This window comes from Lissotriton vulgaris, chromosome 12 (genome assembly GCF_964263255.1).
Source record: "Lissotriton vulgaris chromosome 12, aLisVul1.2, whole genome shotgun sequence".
Classification (NCBI taxonomy): domain Eukaryota; kingdom Metazoa; phylum Chordata; class Amphibia; order Caudata; family Salamandridae; genus Lissotriton; species Lissotriton vulgaris.
In genome coordinates, this window is record NC_141700.1 from 241,547,283 (window position 1) to 241,573,225 (window position 25,943).

Genomic DNA, 25,943 nt, shown 5'->3' on the forward strand with positions numbered 1-25,943 from the left:
TGACATTCCCATTTTTTTTTTAATTAACACTTTAAAAACTTCTTCGGAGTGCTCGTCAGTTTCATTTCACTACCATGATACTTTTTTTTCTGTATGTGCCCTTTCACATACCTTTTATCCATATTTTTTAATTACCACTCCAAGCGCATACACCATCTTGGTAACCCATTCACACCTATAGGTCACCATGCTGGGACCATCATAGTAAGTGAGGTGACTGCCCGCTCACTCTCGTGCACTTCGCTGCACCACGGAACAGCACTCTCCAGTTCCCCCCCCATGCTCGGGACCACGTTGTAATTTCGGGCTAGTCCCGCCTTGCCTGTATTCTTAACTTCCACATCTTTCACCTCAATGGGTATGAGCCAGCATGCCCTTGCTTAAGAAGTTTGGACACCCCCTCACACACCCCCACACAGACCCCCCCACACACACACCGCATCCCTCGCGGGCACCACTGCATCCCTCGCGGGCACCACCGCATCCCTCGCGGGCACCACCGCATCCCTCGCGGGCACCACCGCATCCCTCGCGGGCACCACCGCATCCCTCGCGGGCACCACCGCATCCCTCGCGGGCACCACCGCATCCCTCGCGGGCACCACCGCATCCCTCGCGGGCACCACCACCGCATCCCTCGCGGGCACCACCACCGCATCCCTCGCGGGCACCACCACCGCATCCCTCGCGGGCACCACCACAGCATCACTCAGCACCACCACAGCATCACTCAGCACCACCACAGCATCACTCAGCACCACCACAGCATCACTCAGCACCACCACAGCATCACTCAGCACCACCACAGCATCACTCAGCACCACCACAGCACTGTCGTTGCTTGCTATCAACAAGCATTGCCATAGCCAAAAGGACTCGCATTAGGAAAGTGTAAGCTATTGGCTTTGTGAATAACAATGCTATTAATTTATATATTTTCAAAGCCGCACATTAAAAAAAATTCTCATTTACAGTACCAATAGCTCACACTTTCCTAATGCGAGACCTATTGCATTGCAAATGCTTGTTTTTTAGGCACTTGGAGATTGTGATTCACCCGGAATTGGAGATTTAGCCACTGCACAGTGTTGAACCAGGCTCCCAAGTTCCAAAGTTGGCTGCTAGGTTTGTCACGCCACATCCTCTACTTCTTTGTGCAACTCTTGGAAGGGGATAATCGCAAAGAACCTCCCACCAGAAAACACCAACTTTTAAAAGGTTTTCATTACTCAACTAATGGCTTTGCGTTGCATACATTGTGCAAGGTTGCCTTCGAAGATTATGACAATTTTCAAACCATGACATTTAATAGGTAAATTCCTAGGCATCTTTTATTTATTTTATTTTTTAATAGAACAAAGCATATTGATCTGTTTAATGTTCTACTCAAAAAATGTACACAAACCGAAATGGATAAATGTACACAGGCATCCATACGTTGCAACAAGTCTTTACATCGTTTTCTGCTGATATTGCACTTAAGTTTTAATCAATACACAGTAAAAAAAAATGAAATCATTTAGTGCGCAACAGCAGATATCTTTAACAGACTGTATAATATATGCTACATGACAAAACTAATGTGTTTAGCTTATGTATATATGTACACGTAAAAATAGAAAATATAACATGCACTAGGGATTTAAATTCATTTCTTTGCAATATACAAATAAAGTTTAAAGATGTAAACAAATTGCATGCACATAAACTAGAGCAAATCTGCATTACTATCGGAAAGCTAATACGCTTAAATAAAAAATATATAACTTAGTAGTACTCGACGTTTATGTGCTATCTGAATTAATGCGGTTATTTTTGGCAGTAAATGGGGTAAAAGAAAAACAGACATATGGCTTTTCGGATTACGATTCTGCAGCACTTAACCCACCCGCTTTACGAGGAGCTGTACGTTTTTCCTAGACGCCACTTGGCCACACCACAATTTGTAGGCGTACAATTGCTGGAGAGGGGATGTCGCTTCAACTTGAAGGGTCTGATCAACGGCCACTTCAGACATTTTTTGTCTCACTGCTCGCCGTAGTCGTTTTGTTTCCGTTGCTATTGCATCCACAGAACTCAAACTTGCACGTGCCCTCGTAAATATATGCTGCAAAATGATCACTCACGTTCCACTTTAGCTATTCTGCACTCGTGCTCAAGCAACAGCTCATTTGAACTTTTTTCCACGTACATACTTGAAGTGCGGTTACGACTGCTTCTTCGTATGGTGGGTCTAGCAGTTCGAGAAGTCTGTTTTTTTAAACAAAGCACGTGCATGGGAGATTGGGGCTGCACAGAAGCGTAGCACGCGCTTCCAACTGTAGCGTAGGGGGAAGTGACCCGCCTTCCCACAGAGTTTATGGTCCGGTTTCAGGATGGAGTTTCATCATTAGTAGCGGGTTACCGCATGGCGTTCTTTTGAAGGCACAGTGCTCTCCGTTATACTCGTTTTAGCCTTAAAATTAGACCAGAGAAAGGTCAATGTTCTTTCCTCCAATGAGCTGCCGGTGTTTTTCAGACACAGCTTTCCCAGCCATATCCACGCTGGGAAAGGCCACCAGAGCTTCTCCGCTTGGCCGGCCACTGAAGTTGTAGAGCACGAGGATGGAATCGGTGCGGAGCTGCAACAGACATAAAATAATGAGAAGGTGGGAGAGAAAAAACGGTTACGCCAAATAACATTGGAACACACATTTGAAGCATCAGTTAAGTAATTAAAATGCAAAAAGTAACTTAAAAGATGAATGCATTGGCACAAACCTGTCCGAAATTATGGTCTTGATTCCCAGAACTTTAAAGTTCATATAGAAAACAAGACTGCTTCTGTGAAGACAAAGATGGCTTGGCAACTATAGAAATCGTTTGTCGAACTAGCAAAAAAATTCCAGTTGCATAACTCCCAGTTTTTAGCTCTCACCTATCAGACCACAAAAACAGCCTGCATAAGACTTAGTGACTTTACAGTGGACTTTCAGTATGCCCATTGCTTACCATGGGTTAGCTTCTCTGTCTGTCACTCGCTTGCTTCTTATTCAAAGGCTTGCTTCTTATTTAAAGGCTTGCTTTCTTGTGTTCACCCCCCCCTGGAGAACAACCTCTTTATGATCCTTTTGATTGACTAGTGGAATGCACTCCTCAGATTTAAGGATTTATTTGAGAGGGATGTTCCTGCTCTCTTCAATGTGTGCTGCACTCCCCTTCTTCTAAAATACGTATCCCTCACCTGATGCTGCTCCCCACCCTTCCCAGTTGGTCTGCAAAATCACAATATGGACATTTTAAATGGGGACCAGGATTTAAGAGTTGCTTGTTTTATCTCTTGCCTTCCACACACGGCATAAAAGCACAAGACTTGGCACACAAAGGTTCCAAACAATATACTTCGTTAAGTTGTCAACTCAATCGACACCTTTACATCAATCTAAAGTTACATTTCCCCCTAGACCAAAATACATTACACACAAACCCTCACCATAATGCACTAAAATGGAGCCAACCTACATAGCTGGATAATATTTTGTCAACTCAAGGGCACGATAATAGCAGAAGAGTATATCTAAACTGAGGTAGCCAGCTTCAATTTTCTACACCCACATAACATTTCATAAAACCAAATAATGGCCACAGATGCCTCAAACTTTAACAGCTAGCCAAAGTGCTTCACTGTACAACAGAATGCCCCAGCAAATGTAAGACCACAAACGCCTTTTACCACACAGATCCATATGCATTGTACTAATCAGACTCATAAAATCTAGTTGGCCCTGGCTGGTCCAACATTTGTCATCACCAAACAATACAGCAGCGAATTCCAAACTCACTGGACACAACGGAATACAATTCACTTCTAAACATTACAAAACATCCAAATGGAATGGAAAAAGGAACTTAGAATCATAGTCCAGCATATGTTTCATAGTACAAGACACCACTAGTAAAATACCATTGATGTTACCATAAGGAGCGTGGGAAAAGATGCTAATTATGAAGTTATCTAGGCCCAGAAGTGGGAGGCCAGTGGATACACACTTCACAGATACTACTGCACAAAAACGCATTACCGAGAAATTTTGAACAGTCATCCGGTTAATCTAAACCGGAAATGAAAATCTACATGCACAAAATGGGGCCCGAAGTCTAGCCACTGTAAAAACTGGGCATGTTCCAACTAGTTCCCAGTTATGGAAACATCCCTATGAGCCAAAATTGTTTGGTTTTGCCCATCTTGGTCAGTATCTAGGATGATCCTGAAGAACTACAGTCTGAAATGGTCGGCGTAAGCTGGTAAATGTGATCAACAAACTTAATATTCAAGAAAGAGGTAGAGGGTATACGATTTATCAAATCACTCAAGACATGTATATCTAATGTAGAACAGGCAGTGCTATTAAATACAAGCAAATTTACAGAAGGAATGTGGAATTTCCAAATCTACAATACATTTCCCCAGTAGAATACACCAAGAATCCAGATTAAGGACTTTCTTTTTACTCATCTTAGTCTGTATTAAATCATACTGCAGATGATTAGGTTTAATACAAAAACTATTTTGGTTAAAAAAAATATGCTTTGGTGTCCATTAAATGAGTATATTCCATGCATTACTAAGATAATGAACCAGATGCCAGAATTCAGGCCTTCACTTGAAAAAACAAATAAAACATAATTCCTTATGAGAATAGGTTACTAGTGATGAAAAATAACATACTAAATGCAACTAACTGCCTGTATAGAACCACGTGGACCCAAAACACGATTTATTGTTCCAAACCAATCTATTTGCTTGGATTTAGCTTTTGGGTCATGTCAGTGTCGGTCATGTTGGTGCAATTGATATACGAAACAAATGTCTGAAGTTTTCTAAAGAAACATTTAAGTTCGCAAAACTGGAAGCAGCTGAGCTCCACATTTTAGGGAAATTCAGTATCTATTAATCATTAAGCTTCTTCATAGCTTTATCCGAAATTTTGACTCCAAAGATATCGGAAGGACAACCTTTACTGAACCACCAGATTCATGGAAGTCTCTAGGAAGTCTATTAGCGAATTAATAGCAATGTAACCATTATTTTATTTGCCGGCCTTTTGCTAGGCGGCAAAGGAATTAATTAGAGAAACAGCCAACCTATACTTCTCCCAAAATTCATAAACTTGAGCAGATAAACCAATGCAATGGCTTCTTTCCCATCAGCATTTTAATAAAACTAGGATCTGGGATGGGCCACGAGATAAATGTCCAAAATCCCTGACGTCTACCTGTAGATGGCTGTAGTACAGATTAAAACAGGTTTATGGACAACACTTCTGTAAATGCCACAATACGAGTGTTTAACAGAGTTAATATACTGAAGGGAATCTATTATTTTAAGGCAGTGTTCTTAAAACGTTCATGGAAACCCTCGCCAATTAACAGGATTTAGTGGGGGTCTCACAAAATATTGAATTTACAATTATTTTTTTCTCTTAATAGTGCGAACAATCAAAATGAGCTGTAAGTATCTTTGAGAAATCCCATGAGGACTGATCACTGCTCAGAAATTCCACTCAATTTCAACACACGACATGTAGGTGGCAGGGGAATAAGTTCAGAAATGGTGCAAGATGTTGACATAACTTGATGTTCATAGTTTCCTTTCAAATTCCAGCATTGACGTTTATACAAGTTACACTTTAATCACTGCAATAGACATTTCATTGCCAAGTACATTTGGAAAGAGCAGTCTTTCAGAGACACTTTTCAATTACTTAAGCCTTGAATAGTCCATGCCACTCTCCCCTACGCCCCAACCCATTAGTTATCTAGGAGTTTGAAGGCCACAGTTGTAGGATGTTGGCTCTAAAAATTAAATGAAGGATATGCTTGGATGCACTTTGGTCAATTGTGAAGATACAAGAATAATTCCCGAAGACCCTTTCAACATATGAGCTGCCAGTGCCCCAACCATTACAGACTCAATTGCTTTGAGGAACAAAATCTTCAGGCCACCAAGCTGCTTTTGCAGATATTTGGATTCTGCAGTAACTGAACTGCTAATCTAGAATCGCTTTGAAGTGTGAGAAACTACAAGACTGATTACAAGGGCACTCTCTTGATTAGGATCTCATTTGAACGTTATTCATTAATAACATACATGTAGGAAAGGGCCATTCACTTGACATTCCTGAAGTAGGAGTTGAGAATATTCTTGACTCATTAACATTGAAGAATTGGCTTTAGGTCAATAAATTCAGGTCAGAATATATTATATCAGGGGTCAATACAACACAGCCAAGTCATCGGGAGTACCTTTACATTACAGCTTATAAATGTGTGTGTGTGGAAATTGAGTTTATAAAAATAAAATAAATGATAAAATATAAGCAAGTTTAATAAACAAAAGATTTAAATAAGCATTTTAAAAACCCCAACAAGTATTGGGGTTGCTGCCTGCTATGGTTTTACCCTCCCTCAACCAATCACCCAATTTCTTACAGTAAATAAACATGGATTTAACAAGCATGTAGGATTGAAACCATAGAGAAAAAAACAATTATATGGAAAAAGAACAGGAATTATGGATCAGATGGACATCTAGGATCCCATTACATGGAAATATATAGCTGGATGTACAACAATTTCAAACTACAACATACTGAAAAGAAATGAATGGGTTATAATAACAAATATTGAAACATGATTACACAGTTAGATACTTAATCATAAAGAAAAGTGCAAACAGAAATACATTTTTGGACATACTAGCACATGGAGCGGGTTAAGGAAGGTACCCTATTACCACTTTTAGATAGGGATCATAAAGTGATTTGCAAAGAAAGTAACCTCCACCAATTATAGTGAATGAAACATCCACAACTACTGATCAGGATCCACCATTGAGCCCAGTTAGTAAGGCTTAAAAAAAGGTGTATATGTATGCAGACCATTTAAAGCAGACCCCATAAGAAGACAGAAAGTGGTTAGGAGAATGTCAATCCACACCCAAAGTTTCCACAAAGCAGTGAAAAGCCTATTGTCTTCCCGTCCACCAGCAGAGGGTCTGGCTTCAGCGAGTTCCTGCTTACCTTCTTGTGAGTTATAAACAGTTACAAACAGACCCACTCTTTCGGTGCTTGCAACACACTCCTTGCTTGATCGTTCATCTGAATGAGGCCATTGTAGTCATCAGGTGCATACTACAGTACAAGTGCGACATACGAGAATCATCAAAAGAAACTTCGAGCACAGTGTAGCGCACTGCGCGTGCAAACACAGCAAATGTTACTCATCCATGGGACAGAAACTGGCAGGAGACAACGCACATTAATTTTTTAAGCTCCAAAGCTACCTCGGGTGCAACATTTTTAAAATGGATTTCAGAACATCAAAGTAGTGGCAGCAGGATTCTGCATCAGAAATCACATTATGGGTTCCTGTGCGCAATATGGAATGCTACTGCTGTACTGCAACAGACACCTGCAACATTTATTGCTAGAAGAAAGCTGAGACAATGTAGCGGATGCATGGGTACGGGTAAGAAAAGAACGTGGTAAAACAATTGGATTTACTTTACTTTTGTATTTAATAGTCTAAAAAAGAAGTGATCACAAAAGTAAAAAAATTATAACTGCTTGTGAATTAGTGATGTTGCATTATACTGTTTAAATTGTAATGAATACCACTTTCAGATGGACAACTGCAAGAATACTGACTAAAACAAGCACAACGTGTTGAAATGCTATGCTTCTGCGTGCGGCTCTCTTGCACATTTGTTAGCAACACAAAAGTTTGTCTGTGAACTCTGAAAATAATCCATATAAACAAAATCAAAATTAAAGTTGGGTCAAATATCTTTGTTGCCAACCATCTTTATTTTCTTTAACTTTAATATAAACAGATTTCTTAGTGGTACTTAGATGTTCTGTGAGAATGTCTGACGTCAAGATGCAGGGAGGTCAGCCACGGCTTTCCATGCTTCTGATGCCTTCGCACAGTTGCATTAAATTCATTAACAGAAATATCCAGATGAATGCATTTCACTCGAAAGTTGACATATGCTACTTTCGTACCCACCAACCCAATGTTTCATTGTCTAATTTTGTTTGGAAGTAAGCATAGGGGAACATTTTAAAGTTGAAGGCGCCCATTTAACAAAGACCATTGCCCATTTCTGTTTTGCAAGTTCTGGCACAAAAATGAAGTCCTGTTCAAGTTAAAGTATCGGGAATAAAAAACTGACATCTGAGTATCTTTAAGAACATCAGCTGCAGCATGGTAGAATACAAAAACAACTTGTTAATGTACATGGCCCATATGGTCCACATATGGCTCCAATGCAGTGTTCTATTGGAGTAAAGCTTTAGCTACATTTTCTACAAAATCTTATAAAACCTGAAGAAAAGAATGGAACTATTCATGGAATTGAACAATTTAGATAAATTGAACAGAATATTTAGATTACATATTTGTTCAAGGTCCAGGCTAGACTGCGAACTAAAAAAAACAAAAAATACAAGGGAAATGATTTAAATACAAGTCACATTTTACAGATAGCTAGCAAGACTATCTCCAGGGAAGTTTCGAAAGAGGAGACGAAAAATGTAAAGAGATCTTTGTACAATAGTCACATGATTCTCTGTTTTGTAATGGGCCAAACAACTGACTTTGGAGGTCAATTTTAGAGATTATATTGACCTAAATCCAAGTATTCCAGGCACTAAAAAAAAATGAAAAAAAGAAGATTTGTTCCACATAGTGACTAGGACTGAGGTTGATCCTGCTCCCTTTCAGGAGGCACCTGGCCTAGGAGTGCGGGATGACTGTTCCTACTGGAGTAGGACTAAGACTGCTTTGCACATGGCTGGTTCCGGTCCTATAGCATTGGGGGGGGGGGAGGGGGGGGGGGGGGGGACTTTACTGCAGCTCAGTAGTTCTCACCGGCTGAAAAAACCCAAGCAATCCATATTTAAGTTTTTATTTTTTTATTTTATTTTTTTAAAGTAAATAGCCGTTAGAGAGACTGGCTCAGTTAAAGGCAGTACTTAAAATGCCAACTTTAACCATTGTCAATATTGCAATATTTATACTCAACTCAGTTCTGCTAGCACTCAGTCCCACTGTCTTTTGCTCTACAGTGTTTTCCCGTGGTTCTTCATAGCAGGTCAAGCACTACGTGCAGAATTTTGAACTCCCTCAGCAAGGTAACAATTTGCAAGGTAACAATTTGCAAGGAAACTACAGTTGTTAAAGCTTTGGGTGGTGAACTGTGACCAAAAGCAGCACTCATTGATGCACACAATGGATGTTGTTGAAGGGCTGACCTACACCAGCCGTAATATACCCTAAAGTAAAAATAAGAATTGCATAGTATAGCGCATATAGTAGTGCATACATTAGCCTTGAGGAGTAAAAGGAGGCCTCAACACGGATGTCCTCGAACAAACACTGCTGTGAAATGGAGCATAGAAAAATAAAATGTGGTCTCCTGCCAGTTTCTTGGAAATGACAACTACAAAATAAAACCACCTGACGTGATACAGTTACAAATAAGCTTGAGTGCTTGATACCTTCCACCATGGCAACATCAGTCCCAAGCTCCAACAAACCACAACCCCAACAAATGAAAACTTTGCTAGACTACCATCAACCAGAACAAGGCAGAACAGCAGCCCCAGCCACCAAGTCACAAGAATTAAAAATGGTTTCAGTACCTTCCAGCTAATCTATACCCAGTAATCATTTGGTGGAGCAGCACTGCTGTGTAAATACGAGTTATCAGCTACCAGACCTGCCCTTGAAATGTGTACACAGAAAATAAATAGGTGTTTTTGTTGCAGCGCATATCTCAAAACAGTACACAGTTTAGTCAGTGGATTCTTTTGCAGCAAGGTAACAACTCCGGGAGTGGTCTCATTTAGAGGTGCAAGGTGATTACACCCTAGAAAGCACAGGAACAAAAAAGAAACTAAAAAGGACATTGCAAACTGGGTTACCATAAACGACTATCATTGGTAGAATGTAGGCAGATATACCAGTAAGCTGCATTAACTGGGCCTGCATAGTTAATACCACAGTCTATACACAAAGTAGTCTGTACTCTGAAGATAGTAATTTACTAAATCTAGTAACTCGTGAGAGAAAGTTATCCCGGTAGATTGAGTCCACAGTCTATGTGCCCATCTACATTCTATTTTTTTACTTGATTGATGGGAGTAGGATCAGGCTTGGAGTGATGGGACTAAGAGCAAAGTAATCTATACATTTCTTCTTTGATCTGTCTTTACCACCTTTTTAACAGTGATGAATGTTCTGAATGTATATCTAAAGAACAGTAAGAAACAAGCATTGGCAAAGACAATAGGCCTGATTTGAATATGGGAATGTATACAAACGTGGACATGCAGGAATGAGGTTTCCACGTGATGGTTCATTAAAGCCATCTCTATTGGATTCCTCTTGAATGTGGTATTTGTGATATCTTACTGGTGGTGGTATCCGTAATGATAGTATCTGATTGTCCCAATACTGGCAGTGATTGGCATAATTGCTGGTAGTATTGATGTTGAAATGGTTGGTGTTATTAGTTGTATTTGGGATGTTCTTGGCAATAGTAGCTTTTGCTGCAATGTTGGTATTGTAGTGGTTTATTTGTGGTAAAGTATCAGCGGTGATGTTGGTATGGATTGGTTTTAGTGCTAGTAGTAGGAGTATTGTGGTTGTGATGCCATTGGTGGTAGTCCTGGTAGAGGGGTGCTGCAGTGGTGGTGGTGGTGGTATTGATACGCTATTTGTGGTGGTAATTGTGAGATGTTAGCCTGGCATATGATGTCCACTAGTTCTAGTGGGCACCTTGCAGCAGTCTAATCGACCCTAATTGATGATGGTTGTAAAGTCAACCTTATAGAAAGCTATCCTACTGGTAGCAGTGGTGAGCAGTCTTCTGGCCAAGACTTCAGAGAGCTAATTAAGCTAGTTAAGCTAGTTTTACCAATTATAATCCCCTGAGTCCCAAATGAAAGCACACCACACAAGGTATGTATCAAATATATATGTATTTATTCTAAACACAACCCCTCTGCACTCTTTATGAGGTCAGAGGTAAAAGTACAATACAAGGAACAATAGTTGCACAGCATACGTTTTTCCCTAGGGGCCTCACAAACCATATACTAAAATAGTGGTATAAGAACCACGTCTGAGATAAAAAGCAGGCCTAGGCCCTGTGGAATCGCTGGGGCTTCCAACAACCACCAAGGGTTAGGAAGTAGGAGGCCCACGGGAGACGCGTGCAGTGTCTAAACACAGCCGCGGGTTACCATTGACTTTCTATGGGAAACAAACAAGTTACAAATTTACAATTAAGGACACTTCTAAATGAACTACGATGGAACCCTATTAGACTTGGACACTAGGAGGGCCAATACCCTCGAGAATACCAGAGTACTTGTTTTACTTCACCCATGGAAGCCAGGTGCATAGGTGTCTTTTGATGTCTGGTTTCGTCATCGATTTCAATGGAGAGCTGCAAAGAAATGCTGCATGCGTCCAGAGGAAAAGTGTCCGGGTGGATCCAAGGGTGGATTGAAGATATGAAGAACCTGAAAGCAGAAGGGACAGAGTCTGGGTCATTTGCCAGTGACCAGGAAGGCAATGGAAAGCTGCCAGCCAATATCGGGTGATTTCAGGTGAAAAGGTGAAGTTTGTCTCTTCAGCCACGAGGCGTCGACGACAATCAGGACCTGGATTCGAGCTTTTCCACAAAGGATCTAGTTGACTGCTGTGTCAGTATCTGCATTGGACCCAACATGCCTTGGCAAACGCAATCCACGCAAGATGTCAAGATCGGCTTTGGTGCAGACCAGCAAGGTCTGTGGAACTCTTTTGGGGAGAAGTTGGAGCAACCCTGGAGCAACCAGGAAAGTAAAGTAGTTTCAAAGGAAAATCTTGGGGGGGTTCACTAGCCAACGGACTAGGAACCGTAAAGAAGCGTCAAGCTGAAATGGAAAAGTGGGGCCCATGGGACACTCATGGAGTGGGGGCCTCTGAGCTTCGGTGCAAATGGTGTTCGGGGCTGGGGCTTCAAGCACCCCAATGCACAACTTCAGGATACCTCGGGAAGTTGGTGCAGGTAGCTAAATGCAGGATGTCCAGGAGTTCCGGTCCCACGTTTCTACTGTCCGCCAAAAGGGTCAGATGTCTGGAAGTCAGATTCATCAGGATCCGGCGGGAGCCTCAAAAATGCAGACCGGCAAAGAAGCTGTTGGTGCCTGTTTGAACAGGGTGGTCACCACAAGGGAGATGTTTTCAGTCTTCCAGTCGAAATGGAATGTTGAAGGTCCAGGATATATGTTTCAGAGTTTCGTCCAGGGTAATATAAAGTCATAGGGACTGGGATCCTATACTTCTACTAAGTTTAGGGGATGGACTAACTTTCAGGTCCCTCCTATGAGTGGACCTGGGGAGGGGGTGGTTACACCCCTTTCCCTTGTTTCGTGCCAGAGCTGGGACAGAGTGCCCCAGCAACCGGTTTGAACTGGGAAATGCATGGAGCAGCTAGTGTGCCCCAGGCAGTGTCTGGAAAGCATTCACTGAATGCAGCCCTCCCTGCCCCAATACACAAAAGCCTGTCTGGGGAGGTGCCAGCACCTCCCTGGACAGGAAACCTGTAGTCCAGGCATCCCCTGCCGGAGTTTCGTCCAGCAGTAGGAGGGCAGACTCGTGTCTGTGGCAGCAGCATCCATTTTGTGATGCTGAGGCTCAGTTTAACTGTAAACGCTTTTACCAGTAACTACATGTCTTCTCCCTTTAGAAGGGTGGAATGCTACCCCCGCCGCCAGGACTGGGGGTGGGGTAGTATTCCAAAGTGTTTGAAACCTTACACGACATGTTTTGATAGAGCCAAACCAAAGTTAGCATTAACCACGAGGATTATAATGAGTATTTGGTATGGCTATATCATAGAACAGCTATAAGGAGATGGTTCTGAAAGCTGCAGAGGGGCACAGCTTGTGCTAGGGCACCCTCTCACATAAAACCAAGCACTCTACCTCCAGGATTGTTGAGGTCTGCTTTAGGAGAGGCAGATAGGTGTATATGTGTCTATATAGGTATATAGATTAGGTATACCATATCTAAGTAAGGGGTGATTACACCACCTTACCCAGGCTGTAAGAACAGACCTGTGGTGTCAGTTTGGAAAGAAAACCAGGGGTGGCAAAATACATGCTGCAGCCCCTGGTATGCCTAGGGTGCACCTATGCCCTGGGTACCTAGGGTACACTATACAGGGGCTCACAAGGGTGACCCAGTAACCAATCTGCTATGTACCTAAAGTACATGGTTTCAATTTAGAGAGAGAACAGCTAGGCTGTGGGCCTGATCAACAGCACCACAGCCATACTAAAGTCGGAAAACCAGAGAATCACAGCAAAAAGTGGGGGTAATCATAGGAAGCAGACCCTACTCTTCTACAGTAATGTTGGTCTTATTGGTGGTAACTGGGGTGGTATTGATATTGCACTGATATGGATAGTGCCTATTTTCAATTTTCATTTAGCAGTTTTGTATAACACAGCTGTAATCTAAGGTATTACAGTGCTTTACAAGGACAGTTAATATACTAGTAGCAAGAAATTACAAGCGTTTCCAACAACAAAACAATGTGCAAAACGAATTGAACCATGAGGTGGAGAATGAGTAAGAGGTATGTGAAAGAGGAGCAGAGGTTATATAAAGATAAGGTGGTGAAAAGGTGACTGAGGGTAAGGAATGAAGTGAGCATAATGGAAAGGTAGGAGGAGGAGAGGTAGTAACAAAGAACAAGGAATAGAGGTGGAGAGCAGGGAATAGTATGTAACGAGGCAAAGATGGGAAAGGGAGGAAGAGGGATGGGGCAGGAAATCAAGAGAGGAACAAAAGAAGAGCAGGAAGACTAGAGAAAAATGAGAAGGAAGAGTAGAACTCTATTGAAAGAGCACAAGTCAAGCAACCTAAATCAACACAAGAAAGAGCACCAGAAATAACTGCACGCGCTCAGGCCAAGGGAAAAGGAGGGTATGTGACATACACAATTAGAGAACAATTGGGTGGAGTTTAAACAAGTCTAGTTTCTCATAGAAACATTTTAAACAAACTATTCTCCATAACTTCTTGAAAAACCAGTAATTTGAGGGCTAGATGGTGATGTAGACAAGATAAGAGGCAGGAATCTTTTAGAATAAGGGAAGTCCATAGTTTTGATGCCTCCAGGAAGAACGATTTCTTGCTCCTGGATAGTCTCAATCCTTCAAAGAGGCTTAAGAAGGTCAGCAAGGTTGTGTGGTCTGCCCAAGAGAAGAGATTTAAAAGCTAGACAACAGCCGTTGAATTTGATTCATGCTTCAAGAGGAAACCAGTTTAGGTTTCTGAGGATGTAATCGGACCTACTTTTCTCATATAATAACCGAGCTGTGGATTAGAGAAAGGCTTTTACAGGGATCAGAGGACTAGCTGGGAGACTGGTAAGATGAGGTTACTGGTTTTACTCCTAGAAACTGGGACATGAACAGCAGTCCTAATTGTATCACTGGATAAAAGAAACTTTATTCATTTTAGTTGGTGAAGATAATTATTTGCAGATGGGCTACCTTGTTAACGTGCATTGACAGAGTGAACAGTTGAGTGAAAAACCAAACGATTTGACAGAACCAGCAGATGAGGGAGGGAAGCGATGGTTTACCAGTACAAAGTTTAGATTGAGGTTGGGTTAGTTTGTGGTTTCTTGGGTTAGGAGATATTAGATTTGTTGGAGGGTTTAATTTTAAAGAGTTGGTAGTCATCCAGTCTTTTAGATTTTGCAAGCCAAGCTGCAGTGATTGTTATACAATGCATGCAGGAGAAAGTATTCAACATGAAAAAAATGATGGTTCAGTGTATCTTTCATATCTTATATGGTCTCTAATGCAATGCAGAGCAAGCACCCTATTGGAGATAGAAAGATGCACTAAGACAGCCAATAGTATTATTGGAGCCAATACTGATCTAGGCTGAGCCAAGACATGATTGAAAAAGTCTAGCCAATGGCTGAAAAAGGATTGTCCAAGAGAGCTAATGATGGATAGGGGCAGGCCTGTGCAGTGACACCTGGAGCAAAAAATGTACATCTGCAGTGTAGAGACATGGAGTACATATGCCATATGAAAAAATAATTTGCCACTATCAAAAAAACAGAAATTACTCAGTAACAGGCAGAAGAACCAGCCAACAATGATAGCTGCCACCCAGATTTGCCAAAGAACTGAAGAGGGAACACAAAATTGAGCAGAAATTAGCTATGCAGGATAAAATAAACAGACGTCCATCTTTAGAGGTTTAAATGTCAGGGACATTTAATTTACTCAGTGGTTTCATTCTAGTTGGGCTTTTATAACCGACTAAACAGATCTGCCTCAGTATTTTATTCAGTGACTTGAATGACTTCAGAACGTATCAATTTTAACAAACTTGCATTGTTCATTTACTCAGTTAAAGTTAATGTGTATTCTATACACCGCCATTAAATGTGATTGGCACTTCTTATCTTATTGACTGCACACCAGGAGTGTATGGTGCCAAAGGCAGCGTAGAGCCCTCATTTTAAGTGTATACTCATAGGGGACTGTGTCTTTGGTCTACAAGTGGCTTTTCTGTGTATCAATCTTCACCTGTTTAATTGTTAAGACAATTAGGGTTGAAATTGTTAAAATGAGATATGTCCAAGTCATCCAACACAGAGTAAGCTCCTCCAATCACTTATTGTCAGTAAATCATGAACAGTTGAGCTCCCTTAAAAGCACATTTATGATAACTAGGGCAACTGAAGAAAAAGCCCAAATCATCATGGTTACACCAGGTCACCAACACTAGATTCATACATTCTATTACAATAGAGTTTACTACTTGTCCCAAATCAACTTTATTGCAGTCCTGATATTTTTTCAACGAACAGACTTTTGAAATAAGAACTTCGTTTTAACCTATACCATTAAAATTGTGGCCTACAAGCATCCACAAAGCAAGGATGTCCTAGATAAGGGTTTGCCAGATAATTCAGACGGAAAGAAAAAATGAGGCTGCCACTACAAAACTGTGAACCAGCTTGCATAAGGCAGGTAGCCATACCTCTGGTTATATTCCCAATATTAAAACAAAATTCTAATTAGGACTTCACTGCAAATAAAGAACAAATGAAAAGCCTGCATTTGTGAAGTGCAAATGTTTCACCTAGCCTATGAAGAACAAAAGACCGCTCTTGGAGAACGGCCAATAAATTGGCTTAAACTGAGCAGGAGCATAACCAAACTTTCCAAATAAACTGATAAACTATGTTAAGCAACTGTTACTTCACAAATGATACTGCCTCACCCCCAGCTGACCTAATACCTGAGGCAAAGAAGTTTACGGTAAAAAAGGATGAGATTAGACTTTGTACAACATAACCAGGAGTCGCTTCTTTCCAATATTAACAGCTGAAAAAGGAGAATGGTACTAGGAAGGCAATTGTTATGACCAATGTACATTTCTGGCACTATTGTACGATTTTTAACCCTACAGATTAGTAAGTGGAAGATCAACACAAATGTACTTTAAAAACATAAGGTCAAAATGCTTAGCCCAGCATATTACTGTATGACAAGAAATGTGTATGCTACAACCGAACCTAGTTGATACAATCAAAAAACAAATTTTTGAAGCTGAAAGAAAAGAAATGTAAGATTAGCACAAAAGAAGCTAAAGTCACCATAAAGCGGAGAAGAAAGCCAACAGGAATAGGTCTGTGCTTGTGGCCAAATCATCAAGTTTGAATGGCGGGGAAGGAGAAATGGGAGTGGTGGAAAGTTGTCTGCTTACCAAGGCCAACAGTTCCAAGTCACTCTACTACATCACAAAATGGTGGTTTTTAATAGACTAGGGGATTTAAAATCTAACTTGTTGCAGCAAACAGTTTTTTGTTTTAAACTTAAATTAGTGAAGTTGTTTCACCCTGAATGAGGCTTGATGCGATTGGATGCTCCAGGAGTTGCTCCTCACTAACACAGATGAAACATGCAACTCAAGAGGGCTTCAACGCCGATTGTATAGTTCAGGACTTTAGACATAAATGGTCATTATAAACCCATTTATTCTAGTACCTGTTGAATTCTCTCGCTATAGCAGTCAAATTCATTCTACCTTCACCACTGACCCCAAACGTTCCGCTCAATAAGATCGTTTAAAGGTTTAGTTCAAAATACATCCGAGACGAGCTACGATTAATTCCAAATACAGCAGACTGAAATGTACATTTTATTGGAAAGGCATCCCTTATGATTAAACTTGTTTAGTATAGAAAACAATCAAAACTCCAAGAGTATGACTTTGTTTTAGAGTTGCCAAATGTTTTGGTTTTATGTTGCAGCAGCACTATTCATGGGAAAACTATTTAATGTGCGAGGAGGGGGGGCTGTCTTGTGTGACTATGTAGCCTTTGAGACGCATGCATAAAGAAACAGAAGCCACTGATGAGAGATGGTGTTTAACCCTTTAAACGCGGCAATGCCGTATCTATGGTTATTGGTGTGTGCGTGAAAAAACAAAACTGGTCCCCATTTGACTAAAGTCCTCAACCAATTTCAGTGCTTTTCCACTTCTCATCTACTTCTTGGTTTCACGAAATAACATTCTATGAAAAGTAGGCCATGAGAATGTAAAAGTAAGGCAACCGAAATGTTTGAGCGAAGGAGTAAAATAACTTTTACGGAGGCTGTTTTTATTAAACCAGGTTTATGTGAACTGTCTATGTAGTAAAAGTGCATTTTTCATTTTCCATAGACATCAAAACACCAAATGTACTGTTTTGCATTGTATCCAGTACCCCAAGATCACAGAATATTGGCCTGTATTTAAAAAAAATCAAGAATGCACTAGTTTGTTAGTCTTCCATCTCTTAAAGTGAACTAACTGGACTAACTTCCAACGACATTTGTAAGTGGACAGGTCAGCACTGGAAACAGGATGTTCACCACATGGAGTTATCTGGTATGCCCTCCAAGTTTAAGATACTTTGGAACTAGAGAACCGGCAGAACTCGATTGCCCCAAATCATATATACGAGTGAACCAATGACAGAATGAGTAGACCGACTTCATGGATTGTTAGGGCAGACTGTTCCATAAAAGGCAAATAATTGTCTGGACTTGGTGACTAAATTATTTTATCACAGGCGTAAATCAATCATTCAGAATTTGTAGAGTGAAGCACTGTCACCCCTGAGGGTATCTGGGCACTGGGGGTGCGAGGTTTCTGTTTAATTGAGAGGTCTTGAGGAAACGGTGGGAAGAAACTAGCAGAAAAGGCAAAACACAGGGCATGAAAGGCAAACAGTGGAAGAGGGCAGGAAAACGAGCGGAAAAAGCAAAAGAGTAAGAAACGAGCAGAGGAGACACAAGAGTGCAGCAGGTAGACAGGCAGCAATGGGCAGTGGACTACGGGCAAGCTGGACAGGAGAACTGTTGCAAGGGAAGCTGGCACAAGGACCTGGGATCTTTCCAAGAGGCCAGGTTTTAGGGTATGTGACGTGTTGATAATACACTCACTTTCTAACCTTCAATGATACATTTATTGCAGAGCGATGAAGATTAAGTGCCCATGAAGCCAGTTATTCCACTAATAGACATTCATTTTCCTTTCCACAACCTGCGTCTGCATAGGTTTGGTCTTTGTGCATGCATGTGCCCAAGGAGAAGTATGGGTGAAATTGCTTATTGTCCACCGATGTATGCATCCCAGTGTGATTAGATCTTTAGGTGTCGATCAGTCCACATATGCCTATTTTTTTTGTATTGGTGCCTAGATGTGCCTGTAGGTCTCCTACTAAAAGAACCACTTGAGTGCGTGCAACCTGTGTCTGTGTGAGAACAGGGATGCTGCTCAGTGTGTTTCTCTGATGTGTGGCCATATGGTTGATTGGTGAGAAGGATATCAGAAGAGAAACAAAGTGGCCAAGAAACCAGAAACTGGTCAGCATGCTCTATACAAAACTCAAGCACACAAGACTTGCTGACATATGCACCAAGCCGCAAATTTTCCAAAGATTAAGATTACGGAAGTCAGGTTAGCAAGATTTACATACTGTCAAATATTGAGTGAAAAGCCACTGCATGTTGAATCATCTGCCAACAAATCCTCAATTTCAACACCAAGCAAATGAGATTTAGCTAGAAAAGAATGCCCTCTTCCTTGACAAAGTCAGCCTTGAGCCAAAATGTTTTGGGGGAAAACCAGATCCACTAGGACTTTCTGAAGTAATATAACTTTTTTTAAAGGACTTAACATTACTTAAACAGTGACTGGGGCACTAATGGTATTTTATCTAAATCATAGCAGTGCAAATTACAACCTGCCCACTTTAGAAACATTGACATCGCATTGTGGCATAAAGAAAAATGCGTAAAATAAAAATTTTAAATCAACAAAATAGGTCTCATTGAAGAGAAGAGTAATAAAAAGCCAGTGACTAAATCTAGTAAAAGGTCAGACATTCTTTCTTTCCTTTTGAAAGATCTATATACATTGGCAAAATTAAATGGTCTGAAGCACTAGTTTTCCATATTTTGGGGCCACATCTGCATTGATACACGTTTCTGGGACTTTTGTATGCAGGGTGTGTAGTTTCACTTTTTAAAAAGAGTATGTATTTATGTTAGGATCCAATTACTCAAGAGTGTACCCTAGACTATCTAATATCAGGCAGGTGTGGTAAGGAAAACGGTTTCATTTGCTTACTGATTAGAAGGGTGCATGCTTGCAGGATTGAACTTCTTGAAAGGTTCCGGCTACTTTAACCAGAACTATCAACAAGTGAACAGAATCCGGACTAATGAAGTCCAATCACTCGCAGAACCCCGTCCCAAGCTACATGAAAAAAGTCCCACATAGACGACAATAAAAGGATGGACTTGATCAATTCTGGCCATAAGAAGGTATGGATGGGCCAATATAGAAGGACTTTCAAATAAACAGAAGCACCTCTCAAGGAATCCTCAGAAGCAGCAGTAAAGAAATAAAAGAGAGGAGGTAACAGTGATTAGGTTAAAATGTTACCTAAAGAAAACTCAATGAGGTTTACCAATACAACACATGCACCACATTGATAGTAACAAGAGTTTAGAAATGCATTTCTTGAACAGTGGGTTAAAAAGTTACATTTTTCATTAAAGTTAACATTGAACGGCCCATTGATGGTTTAAATTCACACAGTCTCAATGAGAAACAAATTAGCACTTTAAAGCTCCAAAGCAAATACTAATAATACCCTAAATCTAAAGGCTTTGTAGCTTTTATGTACCCAACATTTGTACGTGCAGTTATTGCAGCTTGGGGCTCAGCGTGGTGTAGTTGGCATGCTTACAGAAATGGTGCAGAGGGTTAGTAAAAAGCTGTGTCCATATTCCTAGAGAGAAGAATTTGAACTTTCTCGCTTACAGTAGCAGAGAAATGCAATGCTTTGCAGGTAAACTCTGGGTTTAATCTTGGTGCTGGCCAGTGAAAATACCCATAGGGGGCTTGTCTTCAAGAAGGAAATGATCTTGGAGGTTGCTTCTTATTGTGATGTGGGGTGGACTCAGGAGACATCGGCATTGACTGCATTCTGAATTAAGAACACAAGCCACACAACTACTCTGCACTTAGTTCTACAAAGGAGGATGCATGCATGAAATCTTTTCCAGACGGGTCTTTTGATATTGGTCCTTTCTTAAAAGGAGACACTGCTTAAAGAAGAGCTGTGTTAACCTAAGGAACACGCCAGTGGTGGCTTCTGCGCTAAGGCAGAGGAGCATTGCCCGACTAAGTGTAAAAATAAAATAACGCAACATTAACGCTACGTTATTTTATTCTTCTGTAGGAGCCCAAGCCAGGTTGGGGCAGGGCTGGGCTTGTCACACAGAGGAAGGAGTGGTTGCTGCTGCACCATAAGTGTGCATGACTGTTTGGCCAGCCGTCTTGGGCCCGTCAAACCATCATGCGGACTTAGCATGTTCTCTACCCAGCTGTGATGCTGGGTGGAGAACATGCACAGGCTCCTACTCAGTCTGACCGCCAAACCCCAGCACTTTGACCAATCACAACGATGCTGCCATGCTGGTGACAGCAAATTTGTGATTGGCTTGGGGAGTCCCAGAGACTGTGTCCTTCCAGGAAAAGAAGAGGACGGAGAGACTGCAGCCACTCAGGTAAATGAACTTTTATTAAACAAATAAAAAATGAGAAAAAAAAATCCCACCCTGCCACTAATTTTTCAAAGCAGAAGCCACTGGAACATATATATATACAGACACAAGGGGCACAGACAGACACACGCACAGACAGACACACGCACAGAGAGACATCTACATACATACACTTACACACCTGCCTGTGACATTGGAACAAGGTGTGGTGTGGAAGCTATTTTGTTTTTATAACAGTGACCTGTGATTTGTATTTTGACACATGTTCTTCACTCACCAAAAACTGATTTTGTTGAATCATTTAGGCTGAAATGTCAGTCACTAATTATTTCGTATTTACAGCTAGTTTGTTCATTTAAAAAAGTGTTGGAGGAGTAAGCATGAGCGAATTTTGCGGATCTCGCGTTCGCGAATTTTGCGGATTTGCGGATTCGCAATCCGCAAAATCCGCGAATTCCCGCGAATTTGCGGATTTTTTTTTTTTTTGTGTTCGCCCGTGTTTCTGCCAGTTCGCGAGGGTTTTGTACACTTTCGCAAATTGCGAACTTACCTGTCGGGTCGCAAGTTTCGCGAACTTGTTGTTTCTACGTGTCCAGCCTGTTTGGGACACTCTTCTTCATCACTGCCACTCTCTGTCACCACTGCCACTCTCTGACTACTCATGCCACCCTCTGGCCCACCCATGCCACCCTCTGTTTCATCACCACACCCTCTGGTTGTCCAGTGTACATTATTTTCGGCAAAGCAAAGCACACCTTCCCTGCCTCAAGTGACCTGAATTAATTTGGGGCTGATTAATGTGTCACAGAATATTTTTTTAGCTGGCACCTGCTTCCTTAGTGCGCCCTGATTAGTGATCTTTTGCACTTGCTAAGTGCTTTCATTGTTGCAAAATTAGTTACAACACCTGCCCTGCCCCAACTGACAATAATGAATTAGGGGCTGATTAATGGATTTTAACTTCCAGCCTGGCTCCTGCTTGTCTCCCTTAGCTGTAATTCAGGACCTTTGTGGCATATGTGTAACTATTCTGAGGTTCAGAGCAGGGTCACATAATAGTTTCAACTGGCAACTGAACTCTGGAGGGGCCCCTCAGGAAGCACTACAGGAAATGGCTACTAATGATGAGCCTGAACTTTTGAACCTGGTAAGTAGTTACTTTCAGTTTTGCTAAGATCGTATTTCTGCAATTTTGCACTTATTCGCGGGGCGCGAACTCACGCGAACAGTGCGAGCAGTGCGAGCAAAATCCGCTGCTCGCGGATTTGGCGGGAAATTCGCAAATCTCGCGGATTGCGGATTTCCCGAAAATCCGCAAAATCCGCGAGCGGAACGGATTTTCCGCCCATGCCTATGGAGGAGCTTCCAGATATCTCGAGGCACCAGGCAGGGGTGCACGCTCTCCCCACTACTCTTCCTGTTCTACTTGGAGCCGATGGCCCAGAGTGCGGGAGGACCCGCAGATCCTCTGTGTGCGATTGGCAAGGGGGGGGTCAGACTCACACGCCATTAGTTTGAATGCAGAGGACGTGGAAGAGCCTCAGACCTCTATTCCAGCATTCTTCACTGAGCTGGGCAGGTTTGCAGCAGCCTCTGGCTTCAAAATTAATATTGCAAAGTCACAGGCCATGGGGTTCTCATTCAGACTGGCCACCATGGAGGACCTTGCATGCTCTGTTCCGATTCGCTGGAAGGCAAAGTCCATCCCATATTTGGGGATTCAACTTACGAAATCTACCCATAACACTGCGGCTCTGAAATATAAACAGCTCCTGTCCCAGGTGCATAGAGAGCTGGGCAGGTGGGGACCCTTCGGCTTCTCCTGAATGGGACGAGTGGTGACGATCAAAATGAATATACTACCCAAAATCTTATATATTTTCCAAACTCTTCCTTTAGAGCCACCCCCGGAGTCCTTAAGCAGCTGCAGAATGAGATCTGCTCGATTGTATGGGCCAAAAAGAAGCCCGAATGAGTAGGGAGCTAAGTTATAGACCCCCCTAGAGAGGGAGGACTAGGGGTTCCCAATTTGACCAGTTACATTCAAGCCATCCAATTGTGCGTCCTGTTCGAGTGGTCTCGTAGCGAGTCAGAGAAACATGGGCTCTTTATGAAAAGGGCGATTGCGGGTCGGGCACTGTGGGGCATATACAACTCACCAATTTTATTATTTGCACAACCTTGAAAGCATGGAATTACACAGCTGTCAAACATGACCTAACCTCATTTCCATCGCCCCTTACACCCATAGTTTGGAATGAGGCATTCTCTCTAGGGCTGGATCAGAGGGTTTTCTGCCAATGGAAGGCTCTGGCTGTCGGTTCATTGGACATGTGTGACAGACGGTCCCCTGACATTTGAGGATCTCTGGTCCATATTCACTCTGCCAGAGTCCGAACTATATCACTTGCACTAAGTGAGACACTGGGTAATGCACCCTTCGGTGCGTCTAGGGGCCCAGAGACCGATAACACCATATGAAAAATGGCTCCATACAAAGAGGACAAACTTGCACCTCATCACCGAACTTTATCAAATGTTGCGACCTCTGGAACAGATCTCTTCTACACTGGGGCAGCGATGTTGGGAGGCGGAGCAGGGCTGAACATTCACACGGGGGAACTTTATTTAATTGTGCGCGCCACACAGCACAAAATGTTTCTAGCGTTGAAACTGCGACTAAGATAGCCACTTATTGGTAACTTACTTCCCCCTAAAATGCACAGATATAACCCCAATTGCCCCTTGCACTGCTGGAGACACTGGGGAGCAGAGGGCACGCTGACCCACCTACTGTGGGAAATTTCTGCGTCTCTCTACGTACTGGGAACAAGTTTTAACTGACAGACAACCACTTCAATACGCAAATTCCACGCTTCCCAGCATACAAGGATTTAGGCTTACCCAGCAGGTTTGCCTTTCCTCTTAAATCTCGAAGAGGCAGCCAAATGGGAATGGCCCTGGGAGCAGCACTACAAAACATTGTCCCATTGGGGCACGAATAGGATGCCCTCGCATCAGAGCTGGCTGGGTAGGCTATGGAATGTCCTCGGTATGAAACTCATAACGCTTACTCTACAGGGTGAATGGACCTCGTTTGTGGACCTCTGGCGCCCATTCAGGTCTTAATAAGCATGGAGGTGAGAGAACTAACCTGCCCCAAGTATTTGCGTCTGCTGCGGCTTTCAGAAACACAGGAACCCACTCCACTTGCCTCTCCGGACGTGGAGGCGGAGAAGCCATGAATTGCTAGTTGAGCTGCCATGTAGGGTGGGCCTGGGTGAGAGTGGAGGTGTGTGGGGGGAGGGGGCGGGGTAGAAGAGTTGCAAACTGCGCTGGAACTTGACCCTGGAAAGCGTGTTCTTTTCTTTTAATTTTGTCAGGGGGGTGGGAGGGATGGAGTGCGGAATTTTGTTTGTACAGTTTATTCCCTATCCTTGTTAAATGCCATGCAATGTCTTATCGCTTTTTGGGATCCGTTAGTATTGTCTGATTTATAATAACAATAAAAACGATTTAAACAAAGATGCAACAATATTATTGATCTTTGAGAAAAGTATCTACTCAGTAATGCTTTTCTGTGTATGAATGAATTCACCATTTTAAAAGCAACTGTCTTCGGACTCCTTTTTGAACATTTTGACAGTACAACTTAATTCTGCTAATGCGATCTGATCAGGAAATGGGCCTACTCCCAGCTTCCTGAATACTGCAGCCCCAGAGGTCGCTTCACAAAGGGATTCACATTCTGGGACAACACACAAGGTCACAAAAGAACGGTTACTAAACACTTCCCTTAAAAAATAAAAAAAAAAGGCCAGACCCACTGGTTTTGTCTGAGCTTGTACTTCGGGTCATGAACACAGAAAACGATTACTTGTGAATAGTGATGTAGGAAGCCAGGGTAAAATACTAAATCTCAACTAGACTTCCAATCTGTTAATTACAGTAAAATGATGGCTGAGTTGATGCTTCTTCGTTCACGAAGGGGTTGTTTTGGGTGATTTTGTTTGATCCGTTGAATCCACTTTAAGGGCTTTATAAAATCAAAAGCATTGCTGTAAGTATTAACTATAACAGCAATGGAGCGCGCTACTGCTATGAATGAACCAAGTGATGTTCTCCTGTTCAGCAGCAATGTACGCAGCCTTCTGCGAACTTCGTAATTAAAAAGGATAAGAGTAACATGGCAAACCTGGACGGCACCACTTAAATCCATTTCAAACACTTATGGTGCCGATTTTTCCTGCACTATACAATTTGAAACAGCCTTTAAACCGAAAATCTGGGCTGCTAACTTGTAGTTTTTGGGAACTGGGTGCCTCCTCTTGAGCCACCTAAAGACAAACACAGGTAAGGTTTTTCGCCTTTAACCATTTCAAAAAAAGTCTTAAATATCGGAGATGCTCCTTTTTATTCGAGAATAACACATGCATGCATATAGGTGGTTTGTTATTCCCAACAAACTAGTGAGCGGCCCTAAAACTGCAGTCCTAAAATAGGAGCCTCAATTAAGAGTAGCTGCAATGGTCTTCACAACAACTTTGATTACCATGTTCAACTGCACCCTATATGTATGTATTGGGATTTATGGAGTGTCAACCTAGCAATGAAGGAACAGAGCAGTGTACGTTGAGCTGGGTGTTTGGAGGTGATTTAGAGAAAAGTGTAGATGAATTCGGGATTACACAAATACATTTCCAAAACTTCAAAAGTATAATCAATTCGTTGAAACAATAATAT

General features: G+C 42.0%; 1 protein-coding gene across 2 annotated transcripts in view; it reads right to left on the reverse strand.

Annotated features, from left to right (window-relative positions):
- Nucleotides 1–1,313: 1,313 nt before the first annotated feature.
- ESRP2 (epithelial splicing regulatory protein 2) overlaps nucleotides 1,314–25,943 on the reverse strand; it is a 139,905-nt gene continuing 115,275 nt past the window's right edge. For both annotated transcript variants that reach the window (XM_086947743.1, XM_086947742.1), the window contains exons 16-17: nucleotides 7,062–7,172; nucleotides 1,314–2,621 (exon numbers count right to left, since the gene is read on the reverse strand). In XM_086947743.1, the coding sequence (XP_086803869.1) occupies nucleotides 7,083–7,172 (90 nt within the window). In that variant the 3' untranslated portion in view covers nucleotides 1,314–2,621; nucleotides 7,062–7,082. The remainder of the gene's footprint in view (nucleotides 2,622–7,061; nucleotides 7,173–25,943) is intronic.